This window comes from Ciconia boyciana, chromosome 10 (genome assembly GCF_034638445.1).
Source record: "Ciconia boyciana chromosome 10, ASM3463844v1, whole genome shotgun sequence".
In the NCBI taxonomy this organism is placed as follows: Eukaryota; Metazoa; Chordata; class Aves; order Ciconiiformes; family Ciconiidae; genus Ciconia; species Ciconia boyciana.
Genome location: NC_132943.1, coordinates 35485399 through 35500333, shown reverse-complemented (window position 1 = coordinate 35500333; position 14935 = coordinate 35485399). Strand labels below are relative to the sequence as shown.

The 14935-nt window shown below is 41.0% G+C and overlaps 1 protein-coding gene across 4 annotated transcripts in view; it reads right to left on the bottom strand.

Moving 5' to 3' along the window:
* STAT1 (signal transducer and activator of transcription 1) overlaps positions 1-14935 on the bottom strand; it is a 33107-nt gene that overhangs the window by 4018 nt on the left and 14154 nt on the right. For 3 of the 4 annotated variants that reach the window (XM_072873886.1, XM_072873885.1, XM_072873883.1), the window contains exons 12-23: positions 14463-14492; positions 14287-14380; positions 13334-13375; positions 12752-12835; positions 12113-12211; positions 11481-11616; positions 9518-9573; positions 8309-8403; positions 5841-5980; positions 4355-4540; positions 3683-3758; positions 3113-3215 (exon numbers count right to left, since the gene is read on the bottom strand). In XM_072873886.1, the coding sequence (XP_072729987.1) occupies positions 3113-3215; positions 3683-3758; positions 4355-4540; positions 5841-5980; positions 8309-8403; positions 9518-9573; positions 11481-11616; positions 12113-12211; positions 12752-12835; positions 13334-13375; positions 14287-14380; positions 14463-14492 (1141 nt within the window). Of the gene's footprint in view, positions 1-488; positions 2543-3112; positions 3216-3682; positions 3759-4354; positions 4541-5840; positions 5981-8308; positions 8404-9517; positions 9574-11480; positions 11617-12112; positions 12212-12751; positions 12836-13333; positions 13376-14286; positions 14381-14462; positions 14493-14935 lie in introns of those variants that run through there. The other variant, XM_072873884.1, reaches the window with a different exon arrangement.

Genomic DNA, 14935 nt, shown 5'->3' with positions numbered 1-14935 from the left:
GTTTCTTTCCTTTTTATTATTCTTCTGGCTGTGTAGTTAATGTAACAGCCTGACAAGTGTGAGACAAGGGATTGTGTCACTTAATAGCTCCAGAGAAAAATGATGCACTAGTGGGCCATCTTCATAGCTCACAAAATTTAGCTATAGATCAGTTATCCTACTCATCAACTCAAATTAGAAATTCAACTTGAGTTTATTGAAGTTTGATTGGGGAAGAAAAAAAAAATCAGTGATGTGATACAGGCGATAAGAACAAAAATATTCTAACAGCCACCTTCTAAGAACACTGTAATGCAGACTGACCTGCAACAATGCAGTGAAATAAAAGCATCTATCTTGCCTTAGGCTTCAGAGCTGTAACTGTTCAGTTGCACAAACAAGTTTAAAATGAGATGTACAGTAAAATAGTTTACTGTACATACTAAACTGTACTTACTAAACATCTTTATAATAGAAGAAGCCAGAAAACAAGAGAAGGGACAAAAGTGTCAACTGACAGTTCCATTTATTTAAAATGGCAAAAGAATATTCCATCAGGGGAAAAAACCCTTCCTTTTAGGACTATTGGCCGTGTGAAGACAAAGCCATGAATAAGGCCATTGCTTTAAATCTCAGAAGAAAATTTCAAGTATAAATGTAATGAAAACAAACTGCTGCACATAGACCATCACTACAAGGTGTACCTCAAGAAACAAATATTTGAGTTTTGTATTACAGTAAAGATACACATTCAGCTAGTTGCAGTAAGACAAAAGCATTGAGTGACCAGTTGTGATATTCTGTAGCACTGTTAACCTCAGTAACCCAGGGCACCAAAGATAAGTCAGTGTAGCAATGCTTTCCATTTAAGTACATATGTTATGTGCTCTAGGTCCTTTAAATTTTCTTTCTCTCAAGCTTTTGCAGGGGCCACATCAGTCTTCCTGGGCACAACACACTAAACCGAACCAGTCGTTTATTTTCTAAGCAGCGGCTGATCGATCTGGTAGAGAAATAGCTCTGCACTCCCTGTGAGTCCCACTGGCCGCTGCTGCCCTCCCAGGCGCTGGGAATAGATAGCAGTGGGTTGAGAAGCTGCAGAAGCAACTGTGTCAGTCAGAGACAGGTGGAGGTTGGAGGGACCTCCAGAAGTCATCTTGTCCAACCCCCTTGCTCAAGCAGGGCCACTGAGAGCTGGCTGCCCAGGTCCTGAACATGTGGGATCCAGCATCAGTGTTCTGCAGTCCCTCTGCTCGGCTGCATGCTAATTACCAGTCTGGACTAATGCACACCCTTAGTCCAAGAAACCAGCTGCTTAAGACAACCTTCCTTCTTAACTGTGAGTTGTTAATTATCTTCAAACATGCTGAGAAACAAACCTGTTCCTCCTCTGGTGGAAGGACAACTTCATCCTTTCAGTACTAAAGATTGCATATTCTGCAGCCATTACTCAGTAGAAATTTAACTTCTTCACTTTCCTGTGCCTTACCCCTAATTGCAAAAACACTTCATTATCAAAGCCTGTAGGGTCTTCTAGCTATTCAAATCAACAGTTAAATAAAGGCCCTGGTTCATAGTGCATGTGAAAATTAAGTTCCATTCCACCTCTTACAACCTAAATGGGGCATGTGTTATTGTAAAAGATAGGAGTGACCAGATCCTCACCTTGGTAGATTAAGCACAGTGAGTAAGAACATACTCCAACCCCTTTTGCACTCTGGGAGAGTAGGTTCTTGTTCTATCCGATACTGCTGCTGACGGCATGACTGCAGCCTGTAGAGGCTTTAGTCTTGATTGTACATGTTGAGTTGCAAGCGCAGCATGTGCCAATGCAGCTTTAAGGTGGTGTCCTAAGAAGTGCTCTTTATGAGAAAGATTGTGCTACATGTCCTACACAAGAAGACCTTGCCTTAAGAAACAAGCAAAAATGAAACGCAGGTAACATTTTTGGCTTATGTTCTCTCAGTATGCCATGCCCTTAGAAAAGATAAAACCAGGACAAACTCCAGCAGCACATGGATTCCATGTGGCATACACCTGCAGAGTGTTTCTCTTCTCCTTTCTGCGATGCAGATGAGAATTCAAAGCTGTGAAAGTTCTTCAGAAGTAGTTATGCAGAAGGTGCAAGCTTTCTGAACAGAACCTCTGCAAAAGAACTAGCTTTCCTTTGAAGCCTATGTACAGCCAACTGTTTTAAACATTAAATTGAACTAATTCTCTTAAACAAAAAATGCATGTTTCTCCCACCACTGTTCCTGAAGACCTCTCATTTCTATTCTCCTCTTTTCCTCCACTCTAGCACAGTATCTGTCTCGCTAACTGGAAATTCTTTAACAAAGAACTTCTAAACAAAAAAAATGCATGTAAGGAGGCTACTCAGACTGCTGTTTATATTCCTGTTACTTAAAAACTGCTACTGGACCTTTGAGTTGAGAAACCAAAGAATCGAAGTGAAGCATGTCACCAAGTCATTGACTGTAGAGCAGGATGCATAAGCTAATCAGCTGTGTTAAGGAAGCAGTAAAAAGCTCAACCTTTAAGCTGAATACGATGTTGAACACATCTGCAACAAGAAAAGTAAATGTCAATTAAGCCAAGTAAAGCCTTAATACTCTAGTCTTTGCTAACCACAGAGCACAACCAGGTCTTCCCCAAATAGCACCAGATTCACATCTTAGGATCAAACTACCATGGGGGGGGAAGCCATGCTTTAATTTGGCATTTTTTTCTGAAGTACACCCCAAAAGGACAACGCTGCTCTGCTAACAGGCTGTACCTTGCCAGCACTGGCAGGGCAACGCTTCCAACCTCCATACCTGTTCTAGCTTCCCTCCCCACCTCAGACCCCACAGGAAGGACTACAGCGTTACTCCTTCCTCCCTTCCCCTGCAAGATACACACTGGAAGCTTCACTCTCCTGTTCTTCACTCCCATCCCCACAAACAAGTGGAAAGAACAACCGATAGCAATCCCAGTCAAACTCTGGATTCCCAGCTTTTCCTACGCATTTGAAGAGACACGTTCTGAAGTGTTAGCTTGTGTTAAGTGTCTGATGTATCTTTGAAGGGAAAAAAAAGGAAAAAAGAAAGTTCCGGCTCAACCCTCCCGCAAAAGGCTGGTTTGTGATACATACCACAGTATCAATCTCTGCTGGGTCCACCATCTCGGACACCGCATCAAAGTCTTCAGGAGACATGGGGAGCAGATTTTCTGGAGACTGGAGCCTGGAAGGGTGGCTAATAGAAGGAGAAGACCAGGGACAAACCTTCACTAAAGATGTGAGGCACAGCTGGGCTACCATGTCTGGCCCTGAGTCCAGCAGGGCCACTAATGAGGGCTCTTGTTGAGAAGACCTAGCCTGTAAGAAATACACCATGCTTTGCAAAGCTAGCATGGCTTTAAATGAAAACTGGGACTACTCAGTGATCTACATTCTAATCAAACAACTCCAACAAGTCTTTAAGAACTTGCTTTTCAAGAAATTATTTGTCAGGACAACTACCTGCAAGATTCTAGGGTTTTTATCTTAAAATGGTGTTTCAAACACAGCACTGCATGAATGTGGTGTGATCAGATCCTCAAAGAGAAAGCGAGAAAAGATTTGACAGGGGCACCTACACCTTGAATGTTGTGAAGAGACACGAATTACAGCTAAAAAGTTATGACCAGTTCCTAGAAATCCAGCATTTCTGTGGAAACTTACACTTCAGATACAGAGATTAACTCAGTCTTGATGTAGCCATTTCCCTTGGGACCATCCAAATCCATAGGCTCTGGTGCTTCAAGGAGGAAAAAAAACCAAAAAAAAACCGAACAGCTTTTTTAGCACATTTACTTCACATTGCCATCTTTATTGTACCAAAAATAAAGCCTGTGACCCAGATAATGTGCAAGTCTCTCTCTCATGCATTTTACAGCACTATGGTTAAGTTATTCCATTTTTCAGTCAGATTTTCCTTTTTGCTTTTCCCCTATAGAAAATGAGGAATAAAACCTCCCCTAAAGTTTGACGTAGCTGTATCAACACATCCTGCCAGGCCCACACAGCCAGGATCAGTCCTGTGTAATAGTCAAATATGAGTCAAATACCTCACATGAAAGCTGAATTAGAGGGCCAGCAACAATTATGTTTTCAGGTGTTGATCTGACTAGATCTCATGTTGTGCCTCTTTAAAAACAGACCTTTTATTAACGTACTAAAGCTTAAGTGCCTGTTCTTACCTTTCAGCTGAGCAGCACTCAAGCATGGGTTAGGCTGCCAAGACTCAGTCCAACTGCTACCCTTTCTTTCCATGCCACAGAAATGATACAGTGCCTGAGTACCTCAAGAACAAACATCACACTTACGCTGTATGAGCCATTTATAACCACTCACCCTCCTTAGGCCTGGAGTAGTATTTGCCAAAGGCGTTGTCTTTGGGTATATCTGGGTACAGAAATCTCAGTGGATTTTCAGGAATGTTTTCAGCTGCCATCACTTTGTAGTTGCGAATGATATCAGGGAAAGTAACAGCAGAAAGCTCCTTCTTGGTGTACGGCTCTACCGAATGGAACTGGGGCTCTGCAGATGAGAGAAGCAGCGACTCTTAAAGGTGGTTTCAAAGCTTTTTCTAAAACTACCCAGAAAAGCTGCAGCCACTTCCACAAATTCAGAGGTCACTTGAACAAAAGGCTTACCTGGATGACACCTACTGTGCTGCAGATAAATATTTAATGACTGTCAAAGGGAGCACAATTGTTTTGTGGGGTACGAAGGCATATAGGGGGAAAGTGTATAGTGATGGCTCTTGGTGTATTTTGTATTCAGAATGACTGGAGTGACCTGTCTGTGGAAATTAACTGCAATATTTCACTAACTAATTAAAGTTGTGCCACCTTTTCAACCTTCTTCCAAATCATGTCATTCAAACTCTATTGCCTATTAGGAAGTTTAAGCCTAATGCACCACTTGGGGCTTTCACGAATCATAAAGAGAGACAGATAAAGCCTCACTGAACACTGCGAATACTATCACCCTTCTTTGCTCAGTTTTTGGATGCCTCAGGTATGAAGGCAGCAAAGGGAAAGAAATCATTCAAGTACATTCAGCAGTTTCTCTTCCAGCTGTTGTAGGTCTTGGGCTCCACCAAGTGAAGTGACAACAGCTGCAGCATCCTGGCAGGTGGGGTTGATTTTAATAGCATGAGAAGGGAAGAACCCTGATTGGATTGGATACAAGGGAGATTATATCTTTTTGCAGCTTTTAAGTCTCTAGGCTTCCTTGAAGGAGGGTGAGAGAGTAGCCCAGCTAACTGAAGAACCAAGCTCTTCATCTGTTCTTCTGGAAACAGGTAGGAGTACTGCTAGGAAAATGAAGTAAGTGAATATGTGGTTTACCTGAGGAGAATGTGGGAAGAAACAGATATGTTGGACCATGAAAGCTTAAAGAAAGGTGTTTGAGAAAGGAGTGTTGCATGCAAGGTGAAGTTGTGGGAGAAAAATTTCTGATGAGGAAGGTGATATAGGTTTGGAGGTCGATGCAGATATGTATGTGCTAAAGGTGTCTTGCTAAGAGAGACCCTAAGGAGGCAGGGGAGGCAGCCTAGGCAGTTTGTTCTCAACAAACTTCCAGGCCAGAAGAAGTACCTGGGAAGTGTTATTAATCCCAGCTGAAACCCTGAACAATCCACTGTGTGGCTTACAAACTACACCAAGGCAGGCATGTGTCTGCTACGGCTTGTGGCCTGTTGCTTGTAAGGGTGAGGACTGCTAGGGTGGTGTATTGTATCGGTTCTCAGTGGGAAAGAGAAGAGTGTAAAGACTTCTTGTTCTGATGTAAGCTTGTATTTTGAAGACAAAGATATTCTCTGTTACTCACTTACCATTTTGAGATCCTTCTACCCAAGTAAATGTGATTGCTCCCTCTCTGCTGCTTTCACTAAATCTTAGTAAAAATGTTCCTGGACTCTGGTCCTTCAATAAAGCACGTTCCTTCTCTTTACTGATGAAACCCATGATGCAGCTGTAATGTTGAAAAGAAAAATCTGAGTTTACTCCTCAACATAAAATCTAAGCTGTGCTGGGCTAGCTAGGAAAACTAAAAAGCTAAAGTACTTGTAAAAGCCTCACAGAAGGCTTTGTCCTGTGAACAGCTAGGAAGTTAGCAGTAGGACTGACAGGCTGGAGCTGCCCTGTGGAAGCCATGAATTGCCACAGCTTCCCCTGCACTCTTCCTTTTGCCTGGTGGCTTCTACAATCATTTTTCTGAGCTCGGAATAAAAGGGATTGTCTTTTGCTGTGGAAGCAGAAGTAAAGTTATGTGTGTGCAATATGGTCAGATCCCAGCTAGCAGTTTTAACCTCAAAAGTATATTAAGGAAAGGCTGTTTCTCCTCTTTGACTGATGAAACAAAGTTTGCCAGCTACTAGATTGCATCATACAGATGTGGGGTTTGTTTTATTCCTTGTGCTCATTTTCTAGGTGAGCTGTTAAGCTTGTGTGACTTTAACCCCCCCCAGCCCCCCCAATACGCTATGCTCAGCAAGTGTTGTTGTGTAGGCAAGGAGGCCAGTACAGTAATCTTAAGAAATGGATTAGTCGGAATAGGTACAGTGGAGGGAGTTGTACAAGCCAGCACTAGGGCATAGCCCTGGTCAAACCCCAATTGCTTTTTTTTAAAAGGTCAGAATTTCTTTGCATTGCTGCTTACTCCTCAAAATACTCCATCAATAATGAAGTTTTGAGTACTACTTGGACAGTACTACTACTGTCTTTCTGTGCACTAAGTTAGGGAAAGTGCTTTTTGCACAAAAACTACTAAATAATCGTGATTTTTTGCTTAGAAATTTCAGGTGCTGTAAGCTGTCCTGTCTTGTGGGTTTTTTGGGTGTGGGTGGTGTTTTTTTTGAAATGGCATGCTTTGAGTAACAAATCTGTTTGGTAGCAAATGAACTGTGTATAATGATAGTCTTTAGCCTTCCTGTCCCCCAAGTATTAAGAAAGGCAAGTATTCCTGAAGCTGTAATACCTCTTCTTTTGTATACAAGGGGAATCTCTATCCTAATGAATACTATAGATTTGTCTCTTTCCCACTCAAGTATCTTTGCAGTCTGCAATAGTTTTCCCTTCAGTTTCCCTTTTTGCCTTTCTAGAAAACAAAGATCTGTGACTATCCAACAAAGCCAGCTAAGACGGGAAAAACTAATAGTACTAAATCTCTGGTTTTGATTACATTCACGATTTAACTTGCACCTCTTCTTTCTGTGAAACCCTACACAGGGGATTGCTCTCAGTTGTGAGAGCAATGAGTAATGCTATTCAAGACTGTATACTACCACATGCAAAAACAATCTTGTAGGCATGTAGCCATACTGAGGCAGAACACCAAATGGGAGAGAACTGCAACTCTGCTTCAGTAATGGTGGCAAAAGATTCTGCTGCACTGGAGTCCATTTAGCTAAGAAATATCTAGGTTTTAGGCATTGAAACAAGGCTTGTATTATAAAGGGCTTCAACAGAACTCATCTGGAGCTAGGGGGTAATAATTTGAAGCCTGCTGCTGAATACAGCAAGACAGAGCAATCCTGCTGTTGTAGATCCTGCAAACTTGTGGGATACTAGGATGCTCCACTGTGAGCGTGCTACTGACAGGGTGTCTTAATATGGCTGAACCTAAAATGCAGGATTGTGACCTTGGCTGAACCTGTTTCTGGCAGCAATTACTTCTGAAATCAGCAATACTACAATCAAAAGTTTACTAACCTGTATTAAAAGGGCAAATGGAACTGGCTTTCCATCTGGCAGAGTCTTACTAATTAATAATACTCTGTTAAAATCAATAAAGACTACTGCCTGGACTCATGTTGCAGACAGAAATTCAGAGTCTGGCTGCTGTCACCTAGAGGAGGCTCACAATAATGTTTGCTTGTGGGATGGTTTTTTGTTTGTTGTTGTTGGTGTGGGTTTTGTTGTTTTTTTTTTTAAGATGGATGATCGCTTTATGACATACTTTGTCGTAGTTTTCTCTTCCCTGTCAAACACAAAAAAGGCTCTGTTCTAGGGTGTGGAAAGAACCTACTTATAGTGGGAGCAGAGGCAAAAAAAAATCTAAATGTTCAAAGCCCTGCTCTGTGACTTAAATGGGACAGCTTGGTTATCTGATGCTTTTGCTTTAAGCAATTGCCTCATTAGAGACTTCCGTGCTATTGGAATTCATTTGCCTCAGATTTTTCTGGTTGCAAGTTCCAAGGTATCTGCACAAACAACTTCACAACCTGAGGATGCAACTGCTAGCCTAAATGGAAGGTCTGAGGCAATGACCACATCTTTGTTAACTTCACTCAGGTCTTACCCATCATTCCAGAGACACAGGAGGTGTTTCTTAATAAGCTCCAGGATTCCCTCAATCCACAGCCAAAAGGGGAAATTTTTATCATTTATATTTTCCTGAAATTCAGAATATGGAAAGGCAGGGGTGGGAGAGGGGAGAACAGGAATAATGAAACATGAGTTTTGTTAAGCGGAGAGGAAGCAAGCTCTCAATCCTGCCAGCATCTACTTCTTGCACTTTTCTTCCCTTTTTCTTCTTTCCCACCTTCCCTGTATTCTCTTATGATTTATTCTCCCCTTCTGTTTCTCTACTCCAGGAGGACAGAAACTATTGGGAATGAAGCATGTACTGAATCTTAAGGCAAGAGGCAGCATGAGAGAAATGCCTGCCTGAGCCTACAGTACCCGCAAACATGTGATCCATCACCTCTCATGCAACAACACTGCTCTAAGAGCAGAGAAAAGGCTCTGGTTCCTGCTTGGGTACTGTCCTTATTGGAGGTCTTGGACACCCAAACCATCCCATGGGGCTTTCGACCAGGATGGCTAGCAGAACAGCTTAGAGACACTTTCTGCTCAGACTCAGATTTCAATTCCTCATGAGACACTCATATTAATGAACTTGAGTGCTTGTAGGTCACCAGAGCTTTGCTCTTCCCCTGGAGTCTGCTCCTCTCTGCTGTCATCTCCTGCTTATCTATACCAGTTTAGAGTGTAAAGCCAAAGAAAGTGTGAAGAGTCCTCCTGTCTTGCTGCAGCAGGGGTTATGAAATCTCATGATGTGGCTTTCTGCTGTCATGCTGACCCTCTTGGCTGCCCTGTGCTAATCGTCACCCTAATCCAGTTGCCCCTGGTCTGGGAAATGTCCTTCACTATGACAGAGAAGAATTGCTCATCTCACTGGGGGTTTTTTTGACGCTTTCTGTAATAGTTAAAATGGAGAACTATTCTATTAATAGCAATTGCATTAATAATAATGAAGATGCTGTGTTTGAAAGATGCATTTTTCTATATAGTTTACAAGGCTCAACCATCTGCTCCTTGCTATTACAAGCCTTTTTTCCTCCTGCTTCTGCTACTTTAACCTCACCACCAAAATCTCCCACAATTATGTAAGCTCTAGAATAATTAGAGAACACTATTGGAAAAAAGAGCACCCTGAAAAACAAACCCACCCAAAAGACAAGACAAAGCTCCCTCTTCCATCTCAATTTTTAAACAGAGTTCATACCTTGCAGAATCTTGTCCAAGGAATAAGGCCATCGTGAGATCCTCCACTTGCTGGCCCTGAACAGAGTAAATTGACTTCAGTCATGTTCCGTAAGTTACTTAGTAAGACTGAAAGGGAAGTACTTGTAGCACCAAGTTCTGAGTGTTTATTTACAGCTTTGAGCTGTTGGACTAGGAAAAGAAATGCAAGGGTACAGTATTTTCATGGCTACTGCAGGGAGAGCTTGCAGAATTCCCCTCTGGAGAAGTTCACTGCATGCGAATGACCAAATGTATTTAAACAGACCTTGTGTAACGGGAACGAATTCATTCTGATGCTTTCTATGCTGTGCTACACCTAATGCTTGCCAGGTTCAAAACGCTTCCAGGAAGGAGACTGAAGTCTTGCACATGTCTTCCCCAGTAAAACAAGAAAACTGCAACCCATAAGCTTTTCTGTAGGAGCTCAGCAGACCCTACGACATCTTTCTGAGATTAAGCGATTTCTTGTCTCAATTCTGGTGACTTGTAGGCTTTTGCCCCAGAAACTCTTGACTCCTAGGTCTGCCCCAACTACAGACTCATCTCATTCCTGTTGCAATCGTTTCCCCCCCACCTTGTTTTTATGTCAACAGTTTTTTGTAACCACATCAAAACCACAAAAAATCTTACACTGTGACTACAGTAGCTAGAGCTTTGTAGACCTTGACTGTATTCAGAGCCAAATTCTTTTCATACATATCATGCTATGGATTTCAGTAAAGTCAGAAATATGCTGCTTTTCCCTCATCTCTCTCAAATTAAATTGGGTTAGGGAGCTTGTTTCTGATGCTGCTAGTGTTAGACACCAAGATTCTGTCAACATTCACATCACAAAAACAGCAGGTGAGTTGTATTCTGGCATGCTGTTAGATTCTGTATCCCCTTGCACTAAGGGATCCTGAATATATAGTGTTTTAGCTACCTGGATTTTTTCAGTAGTGAAATACTTCTAGCTGTAGAGATAAGACTTAAATAGCATCCCTACTGTTACCAGAGCTTGACAAAGAATCTCTGAAGTCCTGAAATGCAACTTGACCATAGAAATATGTCAGTGGTCACTTTGTATTCATGATGGTTAACTAGACTGATAAAAATTACTCTCCTTGCAGAATTCTGAAAAGTAATCTATTAAATCACTAAGCTTTTTGTCAGATCTTATGTCTTGGCGAAACTAGAGGAAGGGAATTAGACTGGAATGCCGTACTTACCACCTAGACCCACTAGTGTCAAAACCCTTCAAATATAAACACTTCCTGAAACTTAAGGATTAGTGGAATATATGGAATCAACAGTATTTATATCTAGAGTCTGCCATGCAAACTCAGTAGCTATGTCAAGTGCCCTGTCTATCGGGCAAACTGACAAGGAGGTTGGAAAACAAAAGTCATGGCTGATTAGGCTTTCAGTAAGGACTCTCATGTGGGAGATGTTCAATTTGATATCCTTTAACAGTTTCATCATGTTTGCACTTTGATATTGCAACTGAGTTTATGCAGATAGAGTAAACCCCCACTGTTGGTGGCATGCACTAAGTTAAAAGTAATGGAGATGGATTTAAAAAACCCAAACAAACCCAAAAACAAAACCAAAAAAATGCCAAGAAATAGCCACATCAGAGATTGACTAAACACGTGTGTTACTTCAGTAGCTCTTCAAAAGGCAGAAGTAGCCCCAATCTGCACTGCCCTAATGCACAGAACTCCTAAGTTAGAACCGCAGGTTTTTTTCATGACCTGACCTTCATTTGCAAACTGTACCATATTGAAAACTGGGCAACACTTCATTGCTATAAAGTGATATTGTATGAGCGGGGGAAAAGATGTGAGAGGAAACAAAAACTTAAAATAGTTTGCAGAAAAGATGTAGAACTAGCTTCAATTCAAACAGGCCACCTGCTTGTTCAGTAGAACCAAAAGGTTTAAAGTAATGGAAGCAGACCATACCAAGTAGCTTCTCTCCCAGCATGCTCAGTTGATCTGCATTAAGTCCTCTCTTTGTTACAGAAGAAAACTGCCAACTCAGAACTTCAGAAAGTTGAGACCACTTTGCATAAGGTGGATTCAGAAAGAAGGACAAGTTCTAAAATGGAAGGGAAAAATACAATCTACAGTTAATAAATGTTAATTTTGGAATGCCACTTGAATTTACAAAAGTGTATTGCCAAAACAGAGTGCAGATTTAAGAATCAATGTCAGCTTGAGACAACTCTGATAGCAGGCTACTGTTCTGACAGGCACTCTTTACCAGGAAAAGCAATCTCTGGAACTTTGCTTTGGACTTGTCTTCTTCCAGTGGTAGAATTCCTAGATTACTCCAGTGCACTGTATTTGAATTCTTGAATGTTCATTTGGCTTCTCACTGTGTACTGTATATACCAAATACAATGTATAATATCCTTATGTGGGTTTCAAACATAGCTCTGTTTAGGATAGGGAAGTAAGTCACTGTGCCTCTCTGTCTCTCTACACCTGAAAGCCACTAAGTCATTTGCACAGAAAAAATGCAGCAGCCACTTGTATACAGACAATGCTTGAAAATGACACATAGTATTTCTGATACTTTTTTTTCCAAATACCTTGGGATCAGTGGACAGCATGTTGAACCATAAGATAGAAGCCCATCCACTTGGAAGCTGGCTTACGTTTGAGATCACAACAATGGGAAGGGATGTGGTCTGAAAGGGACACAAAAGGAAACATGTCAGACTATCCCGTACCCCTGCTGCAGTCCTCCTCTAGATTACCCACAAACGTGTTTCCATTGCAATTCCTTGCTTGCATGTTCTTAACTCTTTCACTTGAAGTTTGTATGTAGGGGAGAAAGCGTCAGTATGAAGAATTACTAGGAAGACTCAGGTGACTTTTCTCTGATAAAGACTTCCATTTAGTGTCAGTTATGATAGCAGTGATAGTAACAGAGTTCATAGCATATTGCTTTTGAAATAAATGGAAACTGATACCTAGAGAGCTTAAACCACAGAGTTGGTTACCAGATACTTTGCAAAGCACATCTACTCTTATTTACCCATTCTCCATTAACAGCATTCTCATTGTATGTGTATATACAGAGATGTTATGAAGTGTCATTCATGTATTTTGAAATAACTGAAAGTGTTTGATATTCAAGTACTTTTAAAAAAAAAGATAAAGTCTAGATTGTCAGCATGAGTGACATACAGGAATTTAAGTCCATCTGTCTTTCATCTAAGACATACCTCTAGGTCTATTACCAAGCCAGGCTGGCACAGCTGCGTCTCAAAACTCAGAGAGTGAAGTTCTTCTGTTACAATGAGAGGACCCTGTAAAGAAAAAAAAAAAGTAATAAAATCTTTCAGGGACTGAAAATTGTTTTGGGGGAAAGGTAGGGGGATTTATCATGGGGAGAAACCTTTTCTGCCCAAGGTTACTTGCTCTGGACCTCAGAAACAGTTTGCAGGTCAAAGTCAAGTGACAGTGCTAACTTCCTAAAACTGCATGCTAGAATAGGTACTCTCTAGGCACTTTTTTTTTTGGCTCCTACCCTGAAGCCACAGAAAATTCTGTCAAAAATCTGTCCTTGCCAGAAAGTCCTGTTAAAGCTCAATGAGGGGAGAGTCCAGAGGGATACCATTCTGGCACTAGTTCTCATTTGTAGACACCTCCTACGTAGATTGTTTCCTAGAAACATGGAACCCATCTCCTATTGATCTGTCATTCTGTGTGTTTCTTCATGGCACTGAGCAGAGCATTGTCTTAAATGGTTGAATGCCTTTTTAGTATTATGCAAAGGCTTTATAAACAAGGTTAGTGCTGCTTACCTCATTTGTTCTGCTTCCTGCATTTTTCTGTTCTTTCAGTTGCTGCAAACAAAAAAAAACCCCCGTCACTCATTTACCTCAGCCACAAATGAAAGTGTTAGAGGATGCAAATATTTGCATCCTCTAGTTGCTCAAATGAATGCAAACTTCCTGCACTAGTGTCTGATCCTATTTGGTTCTAAGCTGTGGAAGCCAAAAGGTTAAACTACAGGTAACTACTACTCTTTTATAAACCATTCATCTGTGAAAATAGATGTTGTAGCCTTATGATGTGATGCTTTTATGTAAGAGGCCTTATAAGAACAGAAGCAGTGTGAAATCAGGAAGGATCAGAGGAAATACTGGCTTATCAAAGTACCCCTCTGAATTGCACAATAAACTCCAGACAGTGTCTGTTCAGGACAATGAAGGGAGGAAGGGAGAATTCCATGTTCACTGGTTCAGGGCTTGCATCTTTCCTTTCCTGTAGTAATGATGAAACGAATCTGATTTATCTCACAATCTGTAGATCGAAAGTGTTGTATAGTCTGTTGAAGGCACTGAATTTGTTGTAGCTGCTCCCTCCTAGACAATTTTCCCCTTCTGGTTTCAAAGCTCTTTAGACTGTTCCAAGCTTTCCTACCTACCAGCCTTCCTCTGAAAGGCCCAAAAGAGCACTTCTAGGCTTCTTTTTCTTTCTCCTCCAAAGAACTCATTGCAACATAAGCTGTGTGGCAGAAAATACTCGTTTGCCTTTCTGGCCCTATTTCAGTGACAAAAGCAATAGCATTTCAATTGAAACAGGCCAAAGATTTCAAAAAGGGAAGAACAAAGAAAAAGGAGAGATGTTCACAGTTCCTCTTTTACAAAAGTAAACAAAGACTTCAATAACAGAAGCAATTTGTCTCCTTCCTACCACACCCTCTACCCACACAATTAAATGGCTGTGTCAATAAAAGAAGAAAATCTCCTACCAAGTGCCTGAACTCTGCTGCTAGACTTCCATTAGTTGATTCTTCCATGTTCATTACTTTCGTGTTTGTTCCCAAAATGTTAAATTTCCTGAACCTTCAGAAAGAGAGAAAAGAATTGACTCTCAAACTCATTGAAAGAACCCAATATTAATATACCAAACTTTAATGCCACGTACCCTTTGACCGAGTTCTTCTCACTTACATCTCTGTCAAAAAAAAAAAAAGACAAAATAAAAATCTCTTAAAGATTCTGCCAGACACAGAAAATGTGGGTGTTTGTTTTAGTAGCTGACTGAGAGCTGGTAAAATGCTTCTGTGAAATCTTTTGTGCAAAAGAGGAGGCAATTGGTTCAAGCAGTCAAAATATTGTGCTACACAGGCTATCTTTTACTGATGTGTAAATTTTGCTATGGGGGCTATATAATCCAAGCAAGTCCTTTCTTTCGCTACATAAGCTTTAACTCTTGCTCTGAGAAAAAAGTTATATAGTACTGTCATTCAAAATCTGCTTTCAAACCATACAACTTCTTGAATAAATTGCCACATCACTTGAATTGGTTTTCCCACCACTCTGGATTTTACTGAGTTGCATTATATCTGGTGCACTTCTCAAAGCCTCAGCTCCCACATCCATGAAGGAATTTCTTTT